Source organism: Periplaneta americana, chromosome 1 (genome assembly GCF_040183065.1).
Source record: "Periplaneta americana isolate PAMFEO1 chromosome 1, P.americana_PAMFEO1_priV1, whole genome shotgun sequence".
In the NCBI taxonomy this organism is placed as follows: Eukaryota; Metazoa; Arthropoda; class Insecta; order Blattodea; family Blattidae; genus Periplaneta; species Periplaneta americana.
Genome location: NC_091117.1, coordinates 73,908,960 through 73,933,254, shown reverse-complemented (window position 1 = coordinate 73,933,254; position 24,295 = coordinate 73,908,960). Strand labels below are relative to the sequence as shown.

General features: G+C 35.2%; 1 protein-coding gene across 3 annotated transcripts in view; it reads left to right on the top strand.

Annotated features, from left to right (window-relative positions):
* Positions 1-24,295, top strand: part of Pgant9 (polypeptide N-acetylgalactosaminyltransferase 9) — a 1,578,943-nt gene that overhangs the window by 1,080,467 nt on the left and 474,181 nt on the right. For all 3 annotated transcript variants that reach the window (XM_069821982.1, XM_069821989.1, XM_069821973.1), the window contains exon 6: positions 18,729-19,351. In XM_069821982.1, coding sequence (XP_069678083.1) covers positions 18,786-19,351 — 566 coding nt within the window. In that variant the 5' untranslated portion in view covers positions 18,729-18,785. The remainder of the gene's footprint in view (positions 1-18,728; positions 19,352-24,295) is intronic.

Here is a 24,295-nt window from a genome sequence, read left to right as displayed (position 1 = left end):
TTTAAACTTACTTGTAGGGTCAATCGCTGCCGGACAAAGGAGTTATTCCTTCTAGGATGCAGAAGCCAGCTTACGTGAACTACGAGCTCAAGTGACGCCAGCTTGTTACAAGAACTGACTACTTCAGTATTACTCTTGGTATTCATCCGCGTTCATAGTAAATAACATGATATAAAATTAGGTTTTCTTTTACATAGTGTTTTACATATAAGTGTGTTCCACCGTATTTAACAACTAGAATTCAATTTTTTATTTTCAAATAATACAGGATTATAGTTTCCAAATATGGAACTATATTTTCCTGCGTCATGTGAGTATTTCGACTGGCAGACAATCACGGATATGACAGCAACGTGCTTGTGTTTACATTAGGATTTTTCTTTCAACGAAAACAGTAGCCTATACATATCCAAACATTCAATTTTCTAATGCTCTTTATTAAAAATAATAATAATGAAAATTGTTTAGGAAGAAAATATAAGGCTTATATTATTGTAATATCTGTGTATATCTTTTTGTATTTTTACTTTATATTCTGCTGATTAATAAAATATATTTTATTTTAAAATTTTGTGAAATTACCCTTGAGAACGAATGTGTACTCTTTCTGGAGGTGCTGAAGAGAAGTTTTATATACAAAAATATGTATCTTTGTTCTGTCAATAAATTTGTATTATCATTAATTATTATGTCATTCATTTGAAATTGTTATTTTGTTTAGTGCAACTTTCAATACTCATAAAATGTATTGCTTGTCCTGATGCCGTTGTGCTCGAGTGAGAAGCATCAGCTCTATGGCGGGCGGGTTGTACAACCCCGAGTGCGCCGCCCTTATTGTCAAGCTCTCAAGTGTCCCGACGCGCATATGTTATTTCGGTTGACCTTATTTCGAGCTCAGAAAACACTGTCCTTCCCGAGGCTTACCCCAGCTTAATGGAAGCTCTCAGTTACGTTCAGGGTGCAATGAGTTTTCATTTTCCCTCTTCATTATCGATTATGTATTGCACACTTTCCCACTCTCGCACCCAAGACCCGCTGCGAATAAATTTTAAAGCTACTATACCGACTGCGCAGACGCGATGTGCTAGTACCAAGTGTTCTGAAGGAGTTAACTGCACTCTCTTCTGTACTGAGCAAGTTTAATCTTTACTTACTTACGGCTTTTAAGGAACCCGGAGGTTCATTGCCGCCCTCACATAAGCCCGCCATCGGTCCCATCTTTATCTCGCTTAAAAGAGGTATATGCACAAAATTGGATTTTCTGTTGCACTAATTTAGCCTTTTTTATTGTTAGTAAGACATTTTCTTCGATTAATTAAAATGTGTTTCATTGAAACTTACAGCAGAGTTCGTATAGGCCAGTTTCTATCTGATGCTTTTCCGCAGCGGGCTAAAGCAAGGAGATGCACTATCACCTTTACTTTTTAACTTCGCTCTAGAATATGCCATTACGAAAGTTCAGGATAACAGACAGGGTTTGGAATTGAACGGGTTACATCAGCTTCTTGTCTATGCGGATGACGTGAATGTGTTAATTCACAAACGATTAGGGAAAACACGGAAATTTTACTTGATGCAAGTAAAGCGATAGGTTTGGAAGTAAATCCCGAAAAGACAAAGTATATGATTATGTCTCGTGACCAGAATATTGTACGAAATGGAAATATAAAAATTGGAGATTTATCTTTCGAAGAGGTGGAAAAATTCAAATACCTTGGAACAACAGTAACAAATTATCGAAGAATTAATGAATAATTAAATAAGTAAATAAATAAACAAGTAATCAAATTATCATAGCCTATATCGATGACTAAGAACAGATACCTCTATCTACAAAAGTGGTAATTTAGTTTAACCACATTATTATTATTATTATTATTATTATTATTATTATTATTATTATTATTATTATTATTATTATTATTATTATTTAGATTAACTACATTATTATTGTGTGCACAAAATTGGACATTGTACTAATATTTTGCTCTCGAATAGAAGATCTTGCAAAGCAGAAACATATATAAGAAGTTCGTCTATTCTTAGAAAATAATTTCGGAGTTTTTTATTTACCTGCAAATGTACAGATACGAGGTATCACTTCTTAGTCATCGATATGCAATATTATTTTAATATCGTGTATCTATAGGCCTATTATACAAAATGTCGCATGCCTGAATCTCACACAGGTAACGTTATGATGAATCAAAATATATTAAACTATTCGCCAATACACAAGATGTACTTAAGATGACTGTCTAACGGAGTAATAAATATTATTATAGGAGGGAAATCAGAGCTCTAAGTTAGTGAATCCTTTAACGGATCAACAACACTAAAGATGTTTCTTGGAACGCGTCTTTCAAACTTATTGGTCCGTTAGCGGCTAACGAAGGAATAAATGCGTTCTTGCAACCCACCAACAGTGGTCTTTACCATCATTTTCCCCTGTCTCTCTTTCCGCTCCGTTTCTACATTCATACAGATGAACATTCCGCACTGGTTATTTTCTTTTCGAAGTCTCAGCTTCTTTCCCCCCTGGAAGTTTCGCAGTACTAAGTGCCGTTTAAAACAATAATGCCTCACATATAACACAATCTATAGGTCTCGAACAACTGTTATGAGATGGTGCTTCGGTATCGTATCGATTTCCTTCACTAAACGATCCTGCTTGTTGCTGGTCTTGTTTGGGATTCCGTCCTCATTTTGGGCATTCATACAACTTTTACGCGGCGCTCTTCAAATAGCACTTAGAAACAGTAGCGCGTGTTTCGTGAGGAAGAACGTGCTATAAGATCCCATGTGCTTCTTTGGCAGTGATCACTAAAATCGGAATAAAGGTACACAAAAACAAATAGTGAAATAAATATTCATACAGAGATAGACAATAGTTATTTACGATATGACTATCGTAACATTTTATATTACAGCACAAGTTTGATAACCAGTCGAGGTTTGTAATATGAAGTTACGATAAGTAGACTATATCATGCAACGTCTTATCCATTTTGATAAAAAATTATTTTTTTATAAATGTAATTATATTATTTTTATTAGTTTTGAATATGTCTTTTGTGAAGAGGCGAATGTATATTATTAGTTTATTCCTGCTAGAAACGATTCGTTCATATTTGTTTTATTATTTTTGAAAACGATAGGTTTCTGTTTATAAGAGAACAGCGTTATTAGCAGAAATAAACATTGTTAAAATGAGTTCAGACAAGGATTCAGGTATTGAAAATGATGCAAATTCTGCATCGCGAAGTGAAGAAATTAACAGGGTCAATAACAAATTGTGGACATATTGTTAATGTTTATTTATAATAAATAAAATCAATTCCATTTAATTCAATTTAATGTGGGGTTCATATTACGCAACCAGGTAGGTAATAACAGTATCTTCATCTAACTAGTAATAAAAGTATCATTACCTAACTAATTGTGTAATGAATGTATTTACAACATTTTTATTAATGATGTAAAGTCCACATTACATAATTAAAATGGATAAATATTATTTATGTATATTACTGTATCCTTATATCTTAGTGATCAAATAAGTATCTTTAATTCTAGACTTCTACAGAAAACAGTATATGAGCATATTTATAAAGTTGCTATAGAAAAAAAAAAGACTGCAAGTAAATAATAATAATAATAATAATAATAATAATAATAATAATAATTATTATTATTATTATTATTATTATTATTATTATTATTATTATTTATTTATTGGGTTATTTTACGACGCTGTATCAACATCTAGATTTTTAGCGTCTGAATGAAATGAAGGTGATAATGCCGGTGAAATGAGTCCAGCACCGAAAGTTACCCAGCATTTGCTCGTATTGGGCTGAGGGAAAACCCCGGAAGTAACCTCAACCAGGTAACTTGCCCCGACCAGGATTCGAACCCGGGCCACCTGGTTTCGCGGCCAGACGCGCTGACTGTTACTCCACAGGTGTGGACAATAATAATAATAATAATAATAATAATAATAATAATAATAATGGTAGTAGCAGTAGTAGTAGTAATAGTTTTAAAACACTAAATTGGCACCACACACTACGATTTCGCCACAAAATTAGAAAACATCCTTTTGCAAGAATTACGTACCCGGTAACGTTTCAGACAACTCACACAAATTCTACTGTAATGTAACAATACCACACAATAGACTAACAAATGGACAATGAAAACAAGTCACTCAACTAACTTATCATTTGATTGATATTTATTTACTGAATAGACAGAACCTTCTAGTGACGTGAATTGTAAAATTCGCTGAATTAGAGAAAGTGAATGATTAAATAAAAACTACAAGTAGGGTGAACAACTTCTGATCCTAAAAATTCGGCAGTCTTGCTCAAGACAAATTGAGCGCAATTTTTTGGGGTGTGAAGCCTGAATTCATTGATGGAAAGATTTATATTTTTTTTTATGTAAAACTAAAAATTTTGCTAAGAAAATTGAAAAAAAGAGAAAACTTCATACAATAATATGTGCATACAATAATACCAAAGATTAGAGGATCATCTGAACTGAATTGTATTGATTGGTACCTACTAAGCTGTAGAAATTAATATAAGTTCACATCTAGATATAGTTGGCAGTTATTATTATTAGATTGCATTAAAATTGGCGATCGTGATTTTGAGTGACCGAGAAAAATACGGGAGAATTTAGAGACCAATATGGGAGCCGGAAGGATCAAAACTTATTAGCGGGGATTCCCGGAAAATACGGTATAGTTGGTCACCCTAGCTACGAGTAACTTACCCTACGGAGCTCACGAATTGGTGCTAGCTATGTCTGAAACAGAGAGTTAACTACTGCTAGCAAATTAAATACACAAAGAGATAGTAAATATACCGATATGTCCGTCTATAAAATTGGATCTTTGTTCAAATATTGCTTTTCTAGAATATGATTTTTATTTTTATTATATCAATTTTTCTTCATTATGTTAATAATTCATTTGGTCCAAATTATCTTATTTAACACTAAATTGTAATAAAACTCTTAGAATTACTTGTATCTCAACACATCTACATTTAGTCTTTCTATTATTATTATTATTATTATTATTATTATTATTATTATTATTATTATTAGTATTATTATTATTATTTAATTTTCTCTATATTGTGTTAGGCCTAGTTATAACATTTTCTGTGTATTTTTATACTGGTTAGGTGGAAGAAAGGAAGGAACCAAAAATGTAAAAGAACTGACAAACTTTGAAAGAGTTCCGCTAGTTCTCAATAGATGGCACCATTATTGAGGCAGTTAAAAATGTGCCAAGGAAAATTATTATGTAGATAAAGTATAAATTATTCTCATAATTTACAAGATCAGCGGTTTCCACGTAAACCTACAGGGTCATAATTTTATTTTTACTTCAATTTTTATTGTACCTGAGTCTTTGAATGTACTTCCCGCTTACCCCTTCTACTAATGAAGTCCAACCGCACAGAACCAAGGGCGCATATGCAGTGATTTAGTGAGTATAGTGCGTTCCAGAAATATGGTTGCGTTTTCCAGTGAATAAATAGCATTCATTATTGAATCATATTTTCGCACAGATACTGTGCGTCCGTTTGCTTACGTCGCATACTGGTTTCCCCCATCTGCTTCTGATCGCCACTCTATATGGCTAGTGGGTGGGCTGTCTTAGTTCTTTTCTGAAAACATTTTCTGTGAGGAACTGGATGTCCACGGAATATTATACAACTGTTTAAAATAATTTAAATAATAGGGCCTCGTTAAGTGATTTGCCTCCATTCTACGATCCTGCGACATAGCCGTTTGGACGGACAGTAGATAGCATGTCTGAGTAATTTTATCTTTTCGGATCGGGCAGAAGTGAAGATTGAATTTACAGTACGTAAGGTACTCTTTTATAGAGTAGCTACAGAATTATTTCAACATACCCTAAGTTACAGGTAAGAAGGACGAAACTAGAAATTGGAATTTGGTACAATAGTCTACAGTGAGATAATAAGCACAAAAGAACTGAAGCCATTATCGAAATGAACGGCCACCATTTTCAAAAATGTGTTTAAATAATCCATATTTGATTTTATTTTTCAATTTAAATTCACTCTATATATTGTACGCTAATGTGCTGTAGACAGTATAATATACACTGCATAATGAATACGTCCGAATGGATAGCTCAGTTCGTGAGTAAAAACACTTATTATTAATCCTGTACTGTATTTTGATTAAAGAAAACCCCAATGAAAATTATCAAACTTAAAATCGTCATATTTCCTACTTTACGTAAATGGATGAACTACTTTTCTTCCCTCCTATACCTATAGTCCCGTCGCTCTTATTTCTTGCAGCCAATCACGTTGTAGGTCGGCTACATTTAAACGTGTGCGTCTTGTGATTCGCTGATGATGACTTTCTGCATTTCCTAAGGCTCGATAAATACTTAATATAATCGCCCGCCATTTTGGCTCTTTCGTTGGCGTTTACAGAAAGCACACAGGGACGTTATTTGCCTCTCAATTATTTGCTGAATTACAGTGCGTTTGATTTATTATCATAGGAGCTACGACATGATAATGTTTAACGGTATGGCAAATAATTCCTCGTCTGGTAGCTCGGCAACGAAAGAACAAAAATGGCGAACGATACTACCTACCTAGACTTCAGAGAGCCTTCACTTCCTAAGGCGTAAGCAAAGAGGAGGAGTCACGCCGGGAATAACAGCGTCGCGACTATAGTAAAGTGATTTGCTTGTATTTTACGTCAGTATCATGAAACTTCGGTCGTGGAAGGGGGTAAAAAACAGTGTTTATGGTTCTCAACCGTTAATCCAAAGGTATAGCCAGGTTATTATTAGAAATGTTAGTAAAAATAAAATGTCTCGTTAGTATTGTTTTACAATCAGTAAAGTGGTATGAAAAATTCAATTCTGTAATGCGGGTATATTTATGTACGATTGGCAACACTGACTATTATCTTCGCCATCTATTCATAGAAGTAATAACTAAAAAAGCCACATTTACACCAACAAATTATCGATCGCTATCGATTAGTAGAGTTGGTATCTTTGAACGTCAGTGTAGGCCTACCCGTATCGCGCACGAAACTTGACGTCACGCCAATATAGTCTATGAACAATATTAACCCTGTCTCTGTACGCTCTGGGACGAATACGGTCCCTAACCATTATGACTGCTGCTGCTGCTGTTACTAGGTAGAAGTAAACAAATGAAGCAGAGCTGCTAGAAGTTCGAACGCGAAGTCGACGATTGAAAGCGTCTCCATAGCGACGGACTTGCGCGCTTGCTGCACGCGGCAGACGTCGTTACGGCGCGGCGCGGCGCGGCACCGAGTGGTCTTTCATTGCCCTCGAGTTGTTTTAATGCATCGTTATATCCGCGTCCCGACGCTCTCGGAGAGAGAGCGAGAGCCAATTACAGAAATGTGATAAGAAGCTTCAGTCTATTCGACAACTTTTTTATTTTCTCCTTTCTGTTGTTTTAACAGCTTCATCAGTTGTGTAGTTCATCCTTTGCAATGTAACCAGACTCGAAACGTTGCCCAAGGGATGGGGTGCAAATGGAAACTTATATCTCTTTTTCCCCATGTATCTGTTTCTCTAAAAACTTTCTTAACCCAAAATAAAGCTGCAATACCTTGAAAGTGGGTTGAAGACTCCATTCAAGTCTGATTTTTGTTTTTCTTATTTCGACATTTCCAACTTCGAGATTGTGGGAAAGGTTTCCGTTTCATCACTTTTTGATGTGGAATTACCTTCTCTTAATGTAATGACTCCGATTTAATAGTTATTTTTACTCAGATTCCAAACAATACAAACAATACCATCACATCGTATCTTCTCGTACTCATCTCTTTCACAATAGCCCTGCCAAGACCCTGGAATTCGCTATCTGCTAGCATCAGAGACTGTCGAAATGCGAGTAAGATTCAATTCAAACGCCAACTTACTAGGCACTCGGTCAGTAATTGAGACTTGTTCAGCATGACTTCTTATAAATAGTTATCTGTTATTGACATAAAATATTTCAATCTCCGTTAATTTCATCGAAATATAATTTATTATTCTAATTTAATTTGTACCTCGATAAATAATTATTTCTATATTCTTAACTTCTACATTAAATTGTCTGGTCCTTATTATTCAAATAATGTTGTAGTACTTAGATTTTTATTGTAATTGTAAATTTAATATTAATTGTAGCCTAATTGTAATTTTAATTGTATTTGTAATATTGTAATTGTAATGAAGTTCATATGGATGAACAAGACAATGAACCGCAAGGTCAAGTTCGAGGCACTAGAGACATGTATAATCCCAGTTTTGCTATACGGCTGCCAAACTTGGACATTGTCCGAGAGACAACGCTCAAGTATGCCAGAGAAGATGCAAAGAAAAATACTGGGCATCACGCTAGAGACAGAATGACAAACGAAACATTACAAAGACTGACGCAGCAGGACGAGCCACGGCAACGAAGTGGACCTGAGTGGGACAAGATGAACCCATGCAGTCACGATGTGGGATCCCACCGTCGGAAAGAGAGGACAGGGAAGACCACGGCTCAAATGGTCTGACATGTTTGCCAAAGAGGCGGGGAAACAATGGCCGAGGACAACAAAGTACAGAGTTTTGTGGAAAGAACTAGGAAAGGTCATTGTAAATAGATAACATAATCAGTGTTATGATATTGTAAAAAGTAAAGTCAGTATTTGTGAAAATGTGAGATAAATTTTGTAAATAGTAAAGTCAGTGTTGTGAAAGTGTTAAACAGTGTAAATAGCAATCAGTGTTTGTGAAAGTGCTGGTGTTAGTATATGGAGACAGTGTATAAAATGAACAAAGAACAAAGTTCTGAGACTAATTAAAGTTTAAGAGGGTTATGGGATATCACGGCTAGCATTCATTCATTCATTCAATCTCCTGGCATAGGGGAAGAGAAGGCCTGTTGGCCTCATCTCTACCAGGTTAAATAATTAAAGAGCGAAATACTTGTATAATTAAATAAATAGGCAAATAAATGAGTATATAAGTAAATAAATATTAAGGTCATTTCTTAAATCACAATATTCCAATAGGATCTGTTTCTTACTCATCTTTGCTATGGCGCTATAGCCCAAATCAAACGTTGGCCTTTTTAATACGTCTTCTCCAGAAAACCTGCTTCAATATAAGTGTGTTTATTAAGAAACCCCGAGCATTACCAAGGTTGGGCAAAAATTTCCCACTCACTTTATTATCTAAATTTTTTTGCAATAAATTAATTCTCACTGTTTTCACTCTCCCTCTATTTGTCTCTAACATGATAATGTATAAGTGTATACATTTTGATGTGTTTTAGTTTTGAAATATATAACATACTAATAAATAATTGAAGTATTTGTTGATGGGCAGATTTTACTCAAGGATTGTGAGTTTTCGCGCTTGTGCTCTATTGTCTCAGTTGCTAGAGCTAACGTTTCGACCATCCTGCTGTGGTCGTTAAGGCTGGTTCACAATAAAGCGGAAACGAGAACCAGAACGAGAACGAAAAAATTGTTAAAATGTATATATTTAAATGTGAGCATTCATAATTAACGAGAAGCTTGCCGGAGCCCGGGAACGGTAACGTGAGGTTGTTCTAGTTTCAACTTTGCCGTTCTCGTTTCCGATCACAGTCTACTAGATTCATTCTGTTGCCGTGATAAAGCCTTTTGATTGTCGTGTATTTTATAGCACGGAGGCCATGACAATTTCTTCTTCATGCATGGTTTCTAAGTAACTCGGAAATTCAGTAGAATCAGTTTCATTATTTGCTAACGTGTATATGTGACCAGATTACCACGTGAATTTAATTCTTAAATATTCTCTGTCATAAATTCTGAAGTTGGTTAACCTGTGTTTGTGTTGGCTGGTTTGTTCTCATGAGAGAACGTCATTGGTCAAATATACACATATAACATCAGATTGCATATCTACTTTACATATCGTTATTGTCATACATATCGATATGCATAACGGTTTCCGTTCTTGGTTGATTGTGAATAATAATCTTCACTTTCACGTCCTCCGTTTCCAATTCTTGTTCAAGTTCTCGTTCCCCGTTTATTGTGAACCAGCCTTTTCCTCTAGCAACTGAGACAATGCGGTACAAACCCGGGAACTCATAACCTGTGAACGGCAGCCGCGGAAGCCTACGCCAACAGATTTTACTCAACCTTGGTATTTCATGTGACCTAAACTTTTAAACATTTTCAAGTTTGAGTTTTGTAATTTTTGTCCATTTTTGTATCTGTTTTCAATGCCCTTGAAGTCGTTGATTGTTTCAATTCTTCACTTTACTAGTTTCTTGCAGTGTGGAAGCTTGAATTGGCAAATTGGTACTTTCTTCATTGGTATTTATTCAAATCTAGTTGTAGTCAGAGATACAGAAAATAAACATGAATTATTTTGTGGATAATAGTAGGCCTAATATTTTGTGTGAAAGTCAGATTATAATGCTATTGGAAACTGATATACCGGTGGAATTGGAGAAAGACAGGGCAGTGATTATGATGATACACAAGTGGTTGATGAAGGTGAATCCAGTTCTATTACAAGTTCTAGTTGCAAACAAGAAAGATATTCGTAATATCAATAAAACAATTCAGTTGTGGAAATTGTGGTCTTAATTTATGTAATATTATCAGATAAGAAAATTGTGTGTGCTGGAGCATTTTGCGAAAAAAAAAATGATGTAGAATCGCAGGAATGAAAAACTGATATGCATTTTTTAAACTAATGTAAAAATGTTTGATGATAAAATTTAATTGAACGTATTGTAAATCTTCAAAAAGGAATGTAATTGTTCAATGACAATACAGTAATATAATAATACAAGTTTTGTTACACTAGAAGTAATATATTTAAGTTTAATTTGGAGGGCAGTTTTTGACCACCCTTGATAATCCACGTCACAAAAACATCTTGATAATGATAAGGTTATAAACAGGAACATGGTACTTAGTCTTTCTTGGACGAATGAAGCTAAGAAATTCATTTAATTAATGTTATTATTATTATTATTATTATTATTATTCAGACGTTTCATATGGGCAGGGCATGTAGCACGTATAGGCGAATCCAGAAATGCATATAGAGTATTAGTTGGGAGTCAGGAGGGATAAAAGACCTTTGGGGAGGCCGAGACGTAGATGGGAGGATGATATTAAAATGGATTTGAGGGAGGTGAGATATGATGATAAAGACAGAATTAATCTTGCACAGGATAGGGACCGACGGCGGGCTTATGTGAGGGCGGCAATGAACTTGCGGGTTTCTTAAAAGCCATTTGTAAGTAAATATTATTATTATTATTATTATTATTATTATTATTATTATTATTATTGCTGTTATTGTTTATTCAACTATTCGAAGGCAGGTCTGAACCAAGGTATCACTCATGAGGCAACTACGCTAGGAGATAATGGGGTGGGGTGGCTAGTTACTGTCCCCCTCCATTCCATACATCGCTAACTAGTTACATATTACACTGATCAGACATCAAGTGTTTACATTCATCGTCAAGTGTGATGTACTGTCTGATAATAGAATAATAATAATAATAATAATAATAATAATAATAATAATAATAATAATAATAATAATATTATTATTATTATTATTATTATTATTATTATTTCACCTCTAAATACTGTACCGTTCGCGGATAACCAGGCTATATTTGTAGTTTCAGAAGACAATGGGTACTATAAACAATATTTAAATTATAAAGTTATTGTAAAGAAAAGTGTCCACATTTCTGCTGAATAAAACATAATGTAATTTATAGATACGTCACATATAAAAACAAAAAATAACAAAATAGGTGAAAAATTTATCATTTAACAAGTCTATAGTTTTAACTATTTGCGTGTATAATATGGTATACAATAATTAATGATGTAGGTACTAAATTAAATAAATGCATTAAATTCTCTCCTGTCAATCTGTTTTCCAACGGTGAACGTTTAAATACTTCATGTTGCCGTTTTGTCACTCTTTATTTATACATTACACACACAGAGTGAACCGTAAGTAATGCCATTCATTGCAGGGGGTTATTCTTTGAGATATTTCAAACAAAAAAGCTTAATGCTGTTCTACTCGTTTTTGTTTCCTTTTCGGCATTTTTATATGAAACATTTCGTAGCGTCTTTTGGGAAAGACATTGGTTCAATTTCCAATTTTCTCAATCAATTTAAGAGAGTAGTGTATGTGCAGAAAATTGTTCCAAACAAATGTCACATTTTAAAATTCCACATTTGTTCGTATCAAATTTCTGCACATTTAAAGGACAAAATTAAAATTCTTTCAATCATTTATTATCATATTACACTGTTCTCTTAAATTGACTGAGTATATTGCGAATTAAACCAAAGGCTTTCCGAAATGTTTCATTTAAATTAATTTTGTCTCGAAAAGGAAGACAAAAAGAGCAAAATTGTACGGAACTTTTTTGATTGAAATATCTCGAAGAGTAACCCCCTGAAATTAATGACATTACTTACGGTTCACTCTATCAGGGCATTCCATAAGTAATGACAACAATGCTTAAATTAGTGCTCCTAGCGGTGACCATTGAAATCTTGTATATACCGGTACTACGTAATAGAGCAGCGATTGTTTCATACATTTGCAATATTGAAAGTCTCGAAGTAGCCATATTTTGTAAATACAGCAGATGTTTCTGATTTGTAGCCAATAATACAGCCCTGAAGGTACGAACAAAGGTGCTCGTAAAAATCCAAATTGCAAGAGAAAAACATGCAACTCAGTGCTTTGGAGCATTACAAGAAGACTGTGGGAGAGAAGTCCTACCATACTGAACTATTGCAAGTTGGGTTTCCAAGTTGACATCCGAAGGGCTCTAGATTGGTCAGTGAGAGAGATATCCAAACATGCTGTTGCAAATAGAGTCCACCGTCTTCCACGTATTATTGACATGTCAAGAAACTATATTTGAAGTATGTAATGTCAAAAGTAACCTAAATAAATTAGTGTGAAAGAGTAGGCCGAACTATATTGCCTTCACATTTCGATTGCCCTAGTATATATTTCTTTCTACTGTTGGTCATCATATACGATCCAGTAATAATAGCACAGAAAACAACGCTATCACAAAAAAAAAAAAAACAATTCTAGGCTTTGTTTACCACAAATTTTACCTTATGTTTTCTGATATTTAAACTCAGATCTCCTGCGGAAAAAGTGGCAGAATTAATTGGTTAGCTGTGCGCCTAAAATGGCCATTAATCACCTTTAAATTTGAAAATAACAATGCAAAGCATTATCTAAACTTTGTTGTAGTATTGAACACATGCTCAGCTCTGCAATAGAATGTAGGGGCCTATATGTAATTTAATTTATGGTATCTCATATGGGACTCCACTGTTTGTAAAATTGTTCTACCAGAATAGATAACCCCTTGCCTTTTTGTTACTGTGAAAAGCACACAGAACACTGGTGATTGCAACAAGTGTGGAGGTTAAGTAGGTCAGCCACTTTTATTGATAAATACAATGTAAAAGGCAGTTTACAGTTTAACATGCAACAAATGTATCTTTCAATTGTTAATGGGCAACGTCAATGTTCATTTCAAAGCGTCCTACAGAACAGATAACATCCGACAGATGTTGCGATGTGTCTTCTGTGTTCGCAAAAGGGAGAACAATAGATTGTATAAACACATGAGAACAAAATGGGAACGACCTTTTGCTTTGTACAGTGTCACCTAAAGCATGGGAATTTTTAGCCTGTGTAAGTTTCGTGTTATAATAAAAGACCAGACATTTGAAGTGTGCTGCATGCTGTTTTATCAAATTATACATTATACAAAGAGAAGTTGATGGAAAAGAAAATTACGAAGTCTGGTACCGCTATTCAGTGTAACAGAATTTGTTTTCTTTTATGAATTGTTTCTTTAGTGCAAACGTAAAGACAAAAGTATAATAAATGTTTTAACGCAGTATTAGCAGCTATTACTTGACCTTAAAATATGGCACAGTTAAAGGGTTTCGGTTAATCTCTTATTCAATTGTCAAGCTGTAGATCTAATGGATGGGGTTTCGAGTAGTGGTAAGGAGTGGAAATTTAACACTTTCCGTGATCATCAAAGAAAACAATTTTATTAAAACCGTTCAAAAATTGAACGTCATCTGTTTCAAATTTAACAAATCGAGGGTTCAGAATGTGTTAGTAAATTTTACAGGGGAGCATTTTAAAAGTTTGGTTGTTAATAAAACAGATAAGAACCTTTTCAAACTAAGTTTATCACAAACAATAATTGAGATATCAACATACAATTATTTTATATGGTAGATAGCCTCTGTGAAATAGCAGAATTCCATTCAACAAAAATCTCAATTTTGCTAAAAATGTCAGATAGAACCATATCATTCTGAGCCCGGGAAATGTTTGTTAAATTCTTCCGTTTGTGAAACATCACAAAATAATATAATAATCAGACGTTGGAATTGTAGACACTTAAAAACTACCTTTTAGGCACCTAAAATAGGTCCTGTATTTATAAAAATAGACACTAAAACATACTTTTAGGTATCTAAAAAGTTCAATTTCAAGCATCTAAAAGTACTATTCTATACAGCTAAAATGTAATTTCTATCCACACAAACTACAGTAACTATAAAAAAAAATAATAATTAGTGAGTATTAAGCATTACGGTTACAGTGACAAAATCAGTAAAAAAATATTGCGGTTACAAACTTTATATTTGTTAAGTCTTAAATTATGAATACTGGTACGCTATTTTTAATGAATTCATCGACCTCCTTGCTCTAAGGCTTCTAATACATAAGTGTTCATATTGCAATTAAAGTAATTAATTTAAAACCTAATTTGCAATTAACACATTATTCTTAGTTGGCATTGCAATACATAACAACGTTGTTCTCTAATTTTCTATTGTGAAACTTTGCCTTTTCTTAGCCAGAACTATTTTATAAGTGAAAAAATTCTTCCTAATGATACCTAAGCAATGGATGCATATTTAAATCTGGCAATGTTTGCCATGCTGATTTCGTTAGGGAGAATTACACCCTTCCGATTCATTACGTTCCTATTGTCTGCTTAAATGCTCAACAAAACCAGACACCTTCCAGGAATTTCTTCATTCCTGCAACCAAACTATTACCGGGTATTTGAACCATAACCACCCCATGCCATTCAAAACATTCTCTTTCACTGCTGCTTGAAAATTAAAAATATATATAAGTACGTACTAAATAGAAATATGCAATTGTAGGCTCTAAAAGCTTAAACACTGATCTCAGTGGGCAAAATGGGCTTTTTAGGCACCATAAAATCGCTTCAAACGTTTGCATTGTATATAAAATGTGAATATATTTAACTAGTTTTAGTTTATCTTTAGAGATAAAAATAGACATTTAATTTAAAATTCGCGGTCTAGTAACGATATAAGAAAGTGCAAATTAAAACGAAGTGAGAAATTAACGTAATTAAAGTTTGGTCTAAATTACGGCGTTATTTTGCAGCTTTGTGTCTTTCATACTTATCAAATTCCTTGCTGCTATGTTACTTTTTTTAAAAATACAAATACAGATATTTATTATAGTTCACAGACAAAAAACGAAAAAAATATACATTACATATAATCATTGAAGCCTTACATTACATACTTTATAATTTACTATATATATATATATATATATATATATATATATATATATATATACAATTTTAATATAATTTATAAACTTAACTATTTAATATAATATGTTTTATCTTGCACTTGCGATTAGTTTTATGCAAGACTCAACTCATTTTAATATGTTGATACAATTCATTCAATTCTAGCTACCTTGCTGCTATGTTACTTTTAATCTCCACGTTTTTCATTTCTTCTGGTACCCATTCGTTTATTGTTTTAGGTAATCCCTCATCCGTCATCTGAAATGTTCATATCATTTTGTCGTGTTCTTATATCAGGAGCTTAGTATAAAAGTTAGACAACTCCATTTTATTTCTTTTGCGATTTCAAGATATCGATTGTTTCTCGTAGAATTTTGTATGCTGAATGCGATTCTGGAACTGTTTAGGTTCAAAAACGGACAGAACAGAGCGAAAATAGCACTTAATTATGGGCTTTAAAATCCAAATGTAGACAACTCCACTGTGGCTTGGTTTCAAATTAGGACAATTCCTTCAGTAACCAATGAGAAGCCTACATTTCTACCATCTTTTCCCATTACGCATCGCGAATCCAACATGGCCGATTGTTTATATAATCGGCTTGTGGATAAGTAAGTACAGTTTTACGTAAATTTGCTTTGAAACTGAATTAGAAGAGACTTAGATTTAAAAGTAGACAATTTCACTTTAAATATGGCTTCGTTTGGTTTCAAAAACAGACAACTCCAGGACTTAGTTTCAGAGATGAACAACTCCACTTTTTAAACTTAAATTGCGACCTGAATATTAATTTTAATCACATTTTGTGACTGAAAAAATGTTTCTATGACCCATGAGAATGTTTAAAAAGATGTACGTATAACGGTGACATTGGTTTCCAAGGATCTACTTTTTCGCCTCTCCTGTAGAAAAAGCAAAAGTGGTACCGTCCAACTTTGATACCAAGCTCCTATAATGGATTGATCAACGTTCATTAATTCTCTAATCACGCTGTTACTAATTTTATTTCCTGGATATCCCCACTGCTCGATGTCAAAAGTGAATTTCAATTGATAATAAATTTAGAAATCTACTTTATTTCACGCTTCTGAACCGTATACAGTACAAACAATATTACACTTTGTACTATTGATTTATAAATTTAGTTTTAACTCCCTTTGTCATACTTTTGTGTCATAACTAGACCTCGGATTTTTAGGCTCGAATAAAATAGGTTGCAACAGCTTTATGTAAAAATCCCTAACTGTATGAAACACGAGAAACTTTCGAACGATCATATTGTCTAAGACCAGGTGCAATAAAGAACGTATGTTTCAACCTACCCTAAACGAGCCTAAAATCCCGAGATCTAAACATACCATTTTAAGTTGATGTAGTTCCCTCTTCTTTTCTTATGAATGAATGAATGCTAGTTCATGGTGTCCCATGTCGGGCACAGGCCTCCTGTGTTGGAGTTAGAACCCCCTCGACAGGGATGGCTCAAGTGTACTCGCTAGGTGAGCCAATCCAGGCGAGCTTGTCGTGTATACTACTTTCGTGACATGGTTAATAACCCCGTTAAACTTTAATTAATCTCTGCACTTTTCCTTTGTTCATTTTATGCACTGTCCACATAATACTAACACCAGCACTTCGACAAACACTGATTACTATTTACACTATTTAACTGACACTTTCTCAACACTGGCTTTACTATTTACAAAATTTATCTCACACTTTCACTCACACTTTCTTTTCTTATACCGTACCGTAATGATTTCTGTAGTAACATTTCTATCTACTATGACAGTAATTCCTAAATACTTAAACTGCTGGCATGTATGTAATATGACTTTATTTCGGAAAAAAGTGACCAACATTTTGTAGCTTCCTTTCCCAGCCGCGTACTATTGTCAAGAGAAGGGGAGAAAGAGAGAAAAGATTCTCTGGCATATCGGCAGATCGTGTCTGTTGTACCTGACGCAGCAAATAAAATTTTATGGGACATCCCAATTGTCATGTATTTTGTTTTAATTATGTTTATATTTATATCCTACTTTTCGTACTCCTCCAAAAGTTTTCTTCACATATATCGTAAATAATAAAAAATGTTGTGTTATTAGTAATAATTGGACGGAGATTCGCAATAATAGACCAACCGACAATTTGAAAAAAAAATGAGATATTTGCACAAATCTGTTGAAGGCAGGCTAATTTAACTCGGAAAAATCAAGAATGCGATATCTGAATTTTGCTGCTATTTATAAGCAAAAATTCGTGTGTTGCATAAAATTCATTTATTTATTTTGTTTTGAAATATTAATTCAAATGCTGGTCTCTTATTAAAAATCTGTTAGCCTTTTATGGTATTATTTGTGCTATTTTTGTAATAGTATGAATGTTGTAATACTTCTTGAATAAAATGTTTTATAAAAAAAAAACAAATTTATTTCAATGCCCAATATCTCGAAACAGGTTTTTTTGGCGCTTGGTCTATTATTGCGTAACTCCGTCCAATTGATCATCGCCAAACTTGTCTCCTATGAATAAACCCATATTTTGACTTTTTTCTTTCAGCTTGAAAACGTGGCTTCTAAATGTACTCATACTTCGTATAATGTTGATAAACAGCATCCTTGGCGAAGTCCTTTTATAATCAGGAAATCCATATACAATATTTTACCAAGCTTACTTTTGGATTTACAGTAGGTATATAATTGTTTCATTGCGTCTAAAAGTTTCGTATTCATATGTTTACTCCAATGTCTCTCATAATTATTAAAAATAAATACGGATGTATAAAACAGATTGAGAGCAAACGTAAAAGCATGAAATACGTCTCTTTCTTTATTTAAAGTTTACAGTTTGGTTTACGATTATCTTTAAGGGGGAAAAAAAACTTTGTTTTTTCTTCTTCCATCAAACATAGTGAAAGCCCTTAAGATATTGGTGTCCAATATAAACGTATTCACTTTACTTTTGATGTTATTTGATGCATTATTTTGTAGTAATGTTAAGAATCGTCTGGTTTGCTTGCAGCTCCCCTGATCTGTGTCGACCAACATGGGCAGCTGACCCGCATTGCAGCGCTCACATATGTTCCAGTCACGCGCTCGCCCCAGTGTGAACATGGCTCTGCTCTTCCGCCGCCGCTCTCTCCTGCTCAAGGTGATACTGCTCATCTTCACGGCGTGGTTCACCGTCGCCTTCCTCCTGTACACGGAACAGCGGGGAACCCCCGCCGAAAGTAACAACCCCGTCGCCAGGCCTGGAGACTCCAATGCCCTGAACCCAGACTCCGCCCTCCTGCCTGTCCCCGCCGGACTGTCCAAGAAGTCTCCAGAAGTGAGTTCAGCGAAAGAACCTCCTGCGGCGGTGCCTTCGGGAAGTGCAAAGGACAACGCTCCACAGGCCGCGGGCCCGGAGGGTGGTGCGGGCCCCGAACAGGGGGTGGGGGGTGTGCTAGTTCCGCCCAGAGACCCTGACGAGGACTCGAACAATGTGCAATACGGTGAGATGGGAAAACCTGTGATACTTCCTGCGAATCTGTCCTCGGACGTCAAGAAACTCGTCGACGAGGGCTGGCAGAAGAATGCGTTCAATCAGTACGTTAGTGACCTCATCTCAGTTCATCGGAAGCTGCCGGATCCCCGAGATCAGTGGTGAGTACAAAAACTCCTTTATGTAATGTATAAGCTTTGTCTAAAGAAACATGTATATGGCTATTCAAACGAAAAGACATGGAAAATGTTGAACTGTTCAAGCTTACAAAGGAATTAAAGAATATTAGAACTGCTTTCCAAAAGGAAACTGCATATTATTTGAAAATACACATAAGGAAGTGTTTTTGTCTTTATTAGTTTCTATTTCAGAAAGGGGATTTTAATTTTACATAAGACAAATAATTCAATTACGAATATGTCCTTATTCCTAGACATTCCTTTCAAATATACCCTACAATACAATTATTACCTCTTGTGTCTAATTCATAAAGAGTAGCAGTAGTAGTTTATTGACATTTCTGGCTTTGAGCCAGAGGCCGTTTTAAGGTCTTATACGCACAGAATGTCCTCTCCAGCCATTGTACATAAATAACAATAAAAAAATATACGAGTATATACACATATGATACTATTTCTGGCATAAGTGCCAGTAGGTGTGTGAGTGCAGTGATTGATTCCTTTTATTTCGGTGTAGGCCTAATTTGTTAATTTGCACTATTGTAGTGGGGCTAGTGAATAGCAATATAATATACATAGGCTACATATAAGGAATGGTGAATGGGAGAAGAGTTCGTGTCAAAAGATATCAGCTGATAGACAACGTTAAGGTTTATGTATCATATGGGGAGATTAACCCCTTCAGACCTGAATTTATATTAAACAGAATTGAAAAAAAAAACTGGTCACATAATCATTCTGGGGATCCAAAATTCCCAAATCAGGTCTTCACAGAAAATCAACATTTGGGGACAATTTTGACCCAAGAAACTTTATATAGGCTTATGTTCGATGTCACTGATTGATGGTGCCAACACACGATCGTTTTGATAGTTTGCCCAAATAAAAAATTGCATCATTTGGCGCGAGATGCATCAATTCGTTTTCATCCCACTCTTGCTGGTAATCAGTGTTTAAGAATGTCTTCATGGGCTTTGGAATAACGTGGACAGGTTTCATGTCAGCAAGCTGTCGATATATTTTTTTTTTATGGTTTTACGTTCCACATGTCCTAGTCTCTTCTGTTCAATAAATGTTTCGCTGTCCCGAAATTTTTTTTCATAACTCTGAAATGCCCCGCTTTTTTGTGAAGATTCTTTGCCAAGACTTTGCTACGATATTTTGATTTATATTTTACTGTGCAAGTATAAATATAAATTCTACGAAGTACCACTGTTTGGCCTATAATCCTTTTCAAACTGTCATACGTTAATAACAGTTAGTAACTTTAAACTTCTTGATGAAAATAGATTACATTCATCAATAAGTCAGAAATGTACGGCAACGAAGAAAAATCTACCTTTGCAGCATAAAGACATAGAAAGTTATTTGAATGCATAATGCGGAAATAAAATAATGTTCATTCAATAACATTTTTATAAATGAATTATAGAATTTGTTAATCAGTCCCCTATTTTTTTTAAATAAAATGTCCCTGTCGTTCTTAATATTTTGTAAATATCTACTGCTTTCATTAAAGTACACGGTGGTCGAGAAGTGGGCGTATCCTCCCCCCTTTATTTTGTGAACATTTATTTGTGTTGGCATGCTGGTAACCTTGATAACTATGCAATGGCGGTAATAACCAGTATCGTACAACGGAAGAGTTACGAGTAGCCTTGGAAGATAACTTCATGCACGCACATGATCCTCGGATTGTCTCCGCAAAATATCTGCCAGAAAATGGCACAGAATTCAGCTGTGCTACGACAATCACGGTGTCCATACTGATTTTTGGACTCTTAAACCATCAGGTGACTGTCCATATCAAGCAATCGATCATAACCATTATAGTAATGAAAATAAAGGAGTACGCCCACTTCTCGGACACTCCGTATGGGTACTCTAGTTTGAAATTAATTTTCTGGAAACTTTTGAAAGTTATGAATGCAGTTAAATTTAGAAAATTTATGTAACTCATTGAGGTGTACGAAAAATCGCGAACGATTGAAACACTGCCGCGAGTTAGAATATTGGAAAAGAACCTCCTGGTGGGGGGAAAAAAATAGAAACTCTGCCGTTTTTATTTGTTCTCTGCGGAACACTAGAGATTTCTAACCAAACTTGTTGATCGAATCCTGGATTTCCAAAATACGACATTCTCTTCTCGCTGGTATTTTGATTCATTCAACCCGTGGAAAGCGGTTACTGTCGTGTCAGACTGTACTCCTGCGGTTTCCTCCTTATCATTCGAATTGACTCTCTCCAAAGTGAATAGGGCGGGCGCCTGGCCGTGACCCTAAGCCGATAGGAGGTTCTCTCACGTGTTGGGGGCCGGGACGAGGAGGTCTCTTGAGGGATGCTCAAGCCCCCCGGCGGTGTAGCGTCAGACTTGCTCGTGGTTAGCTTAACTTACAAAGACCACTTACCTGATCAGGGCTAAAACTTGAAGCGATTAAACTTGCATATATAGCTTAAAGTTACACACTCCCACCGAAGGGACGATCCAAGTTCACAGATCTACCACTATGCACGCGACACAAACGAAATGTACGGAATTCAATACGGTATTAAATTGCAGTAACAATACGGCCTCCCAAAAGGTCTTTTTCTCTCTCCGGCTTTCCAACTAACACTCTAAATGCATTTCTGGATGCGCCCATACGTGCTACATGGCCTGCCCATCTTAAACGTCTGGATTTAATGTTTCTAATTATGTCATGTAAATAATACAATGCATGCAGTTCTGCGTTGTGTAACTTTCTCCATTCTCCTATACCTTCATTCCTCTTAGCCCGAAATATTCCCCTAAGAACCTTATTTTCAAACATCCTTAATCTCTGTTCCTCTCTCAAAGCTAGAGTTCAAGTTTCACAACCATACAGAACAATCGGTAATATAACTGCTTTATAAATTTATATGTTTGATACAGGATGCAGAAACTCTCCAAGATAATATTTTTATAACAGTGCTTGAAATCTATGCAACAAAGCAAGAAAATTGAAGAAAACAAAAAAGATACTATATGAAGGATTCAGAACCATAATGGGCCAACCGCCATTTACTAAAACCGTAAAAACATGGGTTAAAATGAAGTTATTACCATAATTCAATGGAAACATACAGCAAGTAATATAAAGTATACACATTCAAACTAAATGATATGTCAATCTTTATTAAACTATGGTATTCACTTAACTTTAACCCTTGTTTTCTCCGTTTTTCGTAAATGGCGCTTGGCCCACTATGGCTCTGAATCCTTCTTTTATCAGTGCAATTTATGTCACGAATTGCTATCAGTCAACATTAATCATTCTAATTGAACGTAAAATGTGGACACCACAGCAAAAAGTGAAGTGAAGTGCTTTGGCTTGCTGAATTTAAATGTGTTATCAGAACTCGACGCCGATTTCGTCTACAATTCAATATGGATCCGTCTATATTGAAATCAACTTTTGCATTGTGATAGAACTCTTAAAGAGACAGGACCCTTGATTCCACAAAGAGGCAAACATTCAAGGAAAAAAAACCGGAAAAGTGGTCGATCGTATTCGAACTGCATTCAACCAGGGACAAGGAAGTCCATTAGGCAGGCTAGTCATCAGTTACAGATTACCATATCAACTGTTCATGACGTCCTTCATAAACGACTCAAATTACGTGCATGGAAGCTCCAGCTTCATCACCGCATTCAGCCGTACCATAGAAGATTAAGACATAATTTTGCGACTGAAATTCTACCACCCTTCATATCTTGAGAAAGTGGCATTCAGTAATGAAGCTACATTCCATCTCTGCGGTAAAGTTAACCGCCATAAACTGCCGTATATGGGAGTCCGATAACCCTCATGCTGTAGTGGAACGCGAAAGAGAGACGGAAAAAGTTAACGTTTGAATGGGGTTAATGCACAATGTAATTATTGGTCCATTGTTCTTCTTGGAGGAAACCGTGATTGGGCACAGTTACGTTGATATGCTAGAAATTTTCGCTTTGCCCCAAATCCCCCTTTGATCAAAATTTCAACAAAACGGCACTCCACCACATTATCACCATGATGTCACCAGTTTCCTTCATAGAAGTTTTCCTCGTCGTTGGATTGGAAGAGTCGGAACCAAAGCGTGGCCACCAAGGTCTCCTGATCTGACTCCGTTAGATTTCATCGGCTGGGGTTTCATCAAGAACTTAGTGTATCAACAACATCCAATCCAAAATTTGTAACAATTTACAGAACGCATCAGTACAGCAATTGACCGCATAACGTTTCAAATTTCGCAAAACACTTGGAGGGAATTGGATTATCGCTTGGACATTTTTGCAGAGCAACAAAAAGTGCTCACAATGATTTATATTGAGTTGGATGTAAAACTTAGAGAGTTTCATATAACATTAAAACAGCTAATTACTGTCATGGTTAATTCGCGTTTTTCTTTTTATTTCTACATACCTCTACATGGAGTATACGTATCTGAGGTTCATCGAGACGTTTTTCCATATATTTTTGAATTGCGCGAAACCTACGAAGTGTTTTCTTCAGTTCATTTCGTATTCTCCGATCGCTGTGCCAGTTCCTATCTGTTGTGAGACGCGCCCGTGTCCCGGGATTTGGAACATTCATCTCCCGCTGAGCTTACAGCTACAGTGACTCAAGTAACAGTTTTGTAATCTACTTTTGAACTCAGTGCAACAAGGAAGCGAAGGTTTCAGGCGCGAACGTATTCACCTTCCCCAGTTACGGTTCCTTCGTTGCAGAACCATCTTTATGTAGATTTAATTGCATAGTAAAACCTGGAATGCGAGCTATCGTTCAGATCCGAAGTTCCTCCAGTTCTCTCCGCTATCTGCAAGATTAAGTTGTAAGATATATAAAACTTGAGGGTCTGCCATATGTTTTATATGGCTGTAAAACTTCTCTCGCATTTAGGAACCAAAAGCTACGAACCAAGTAC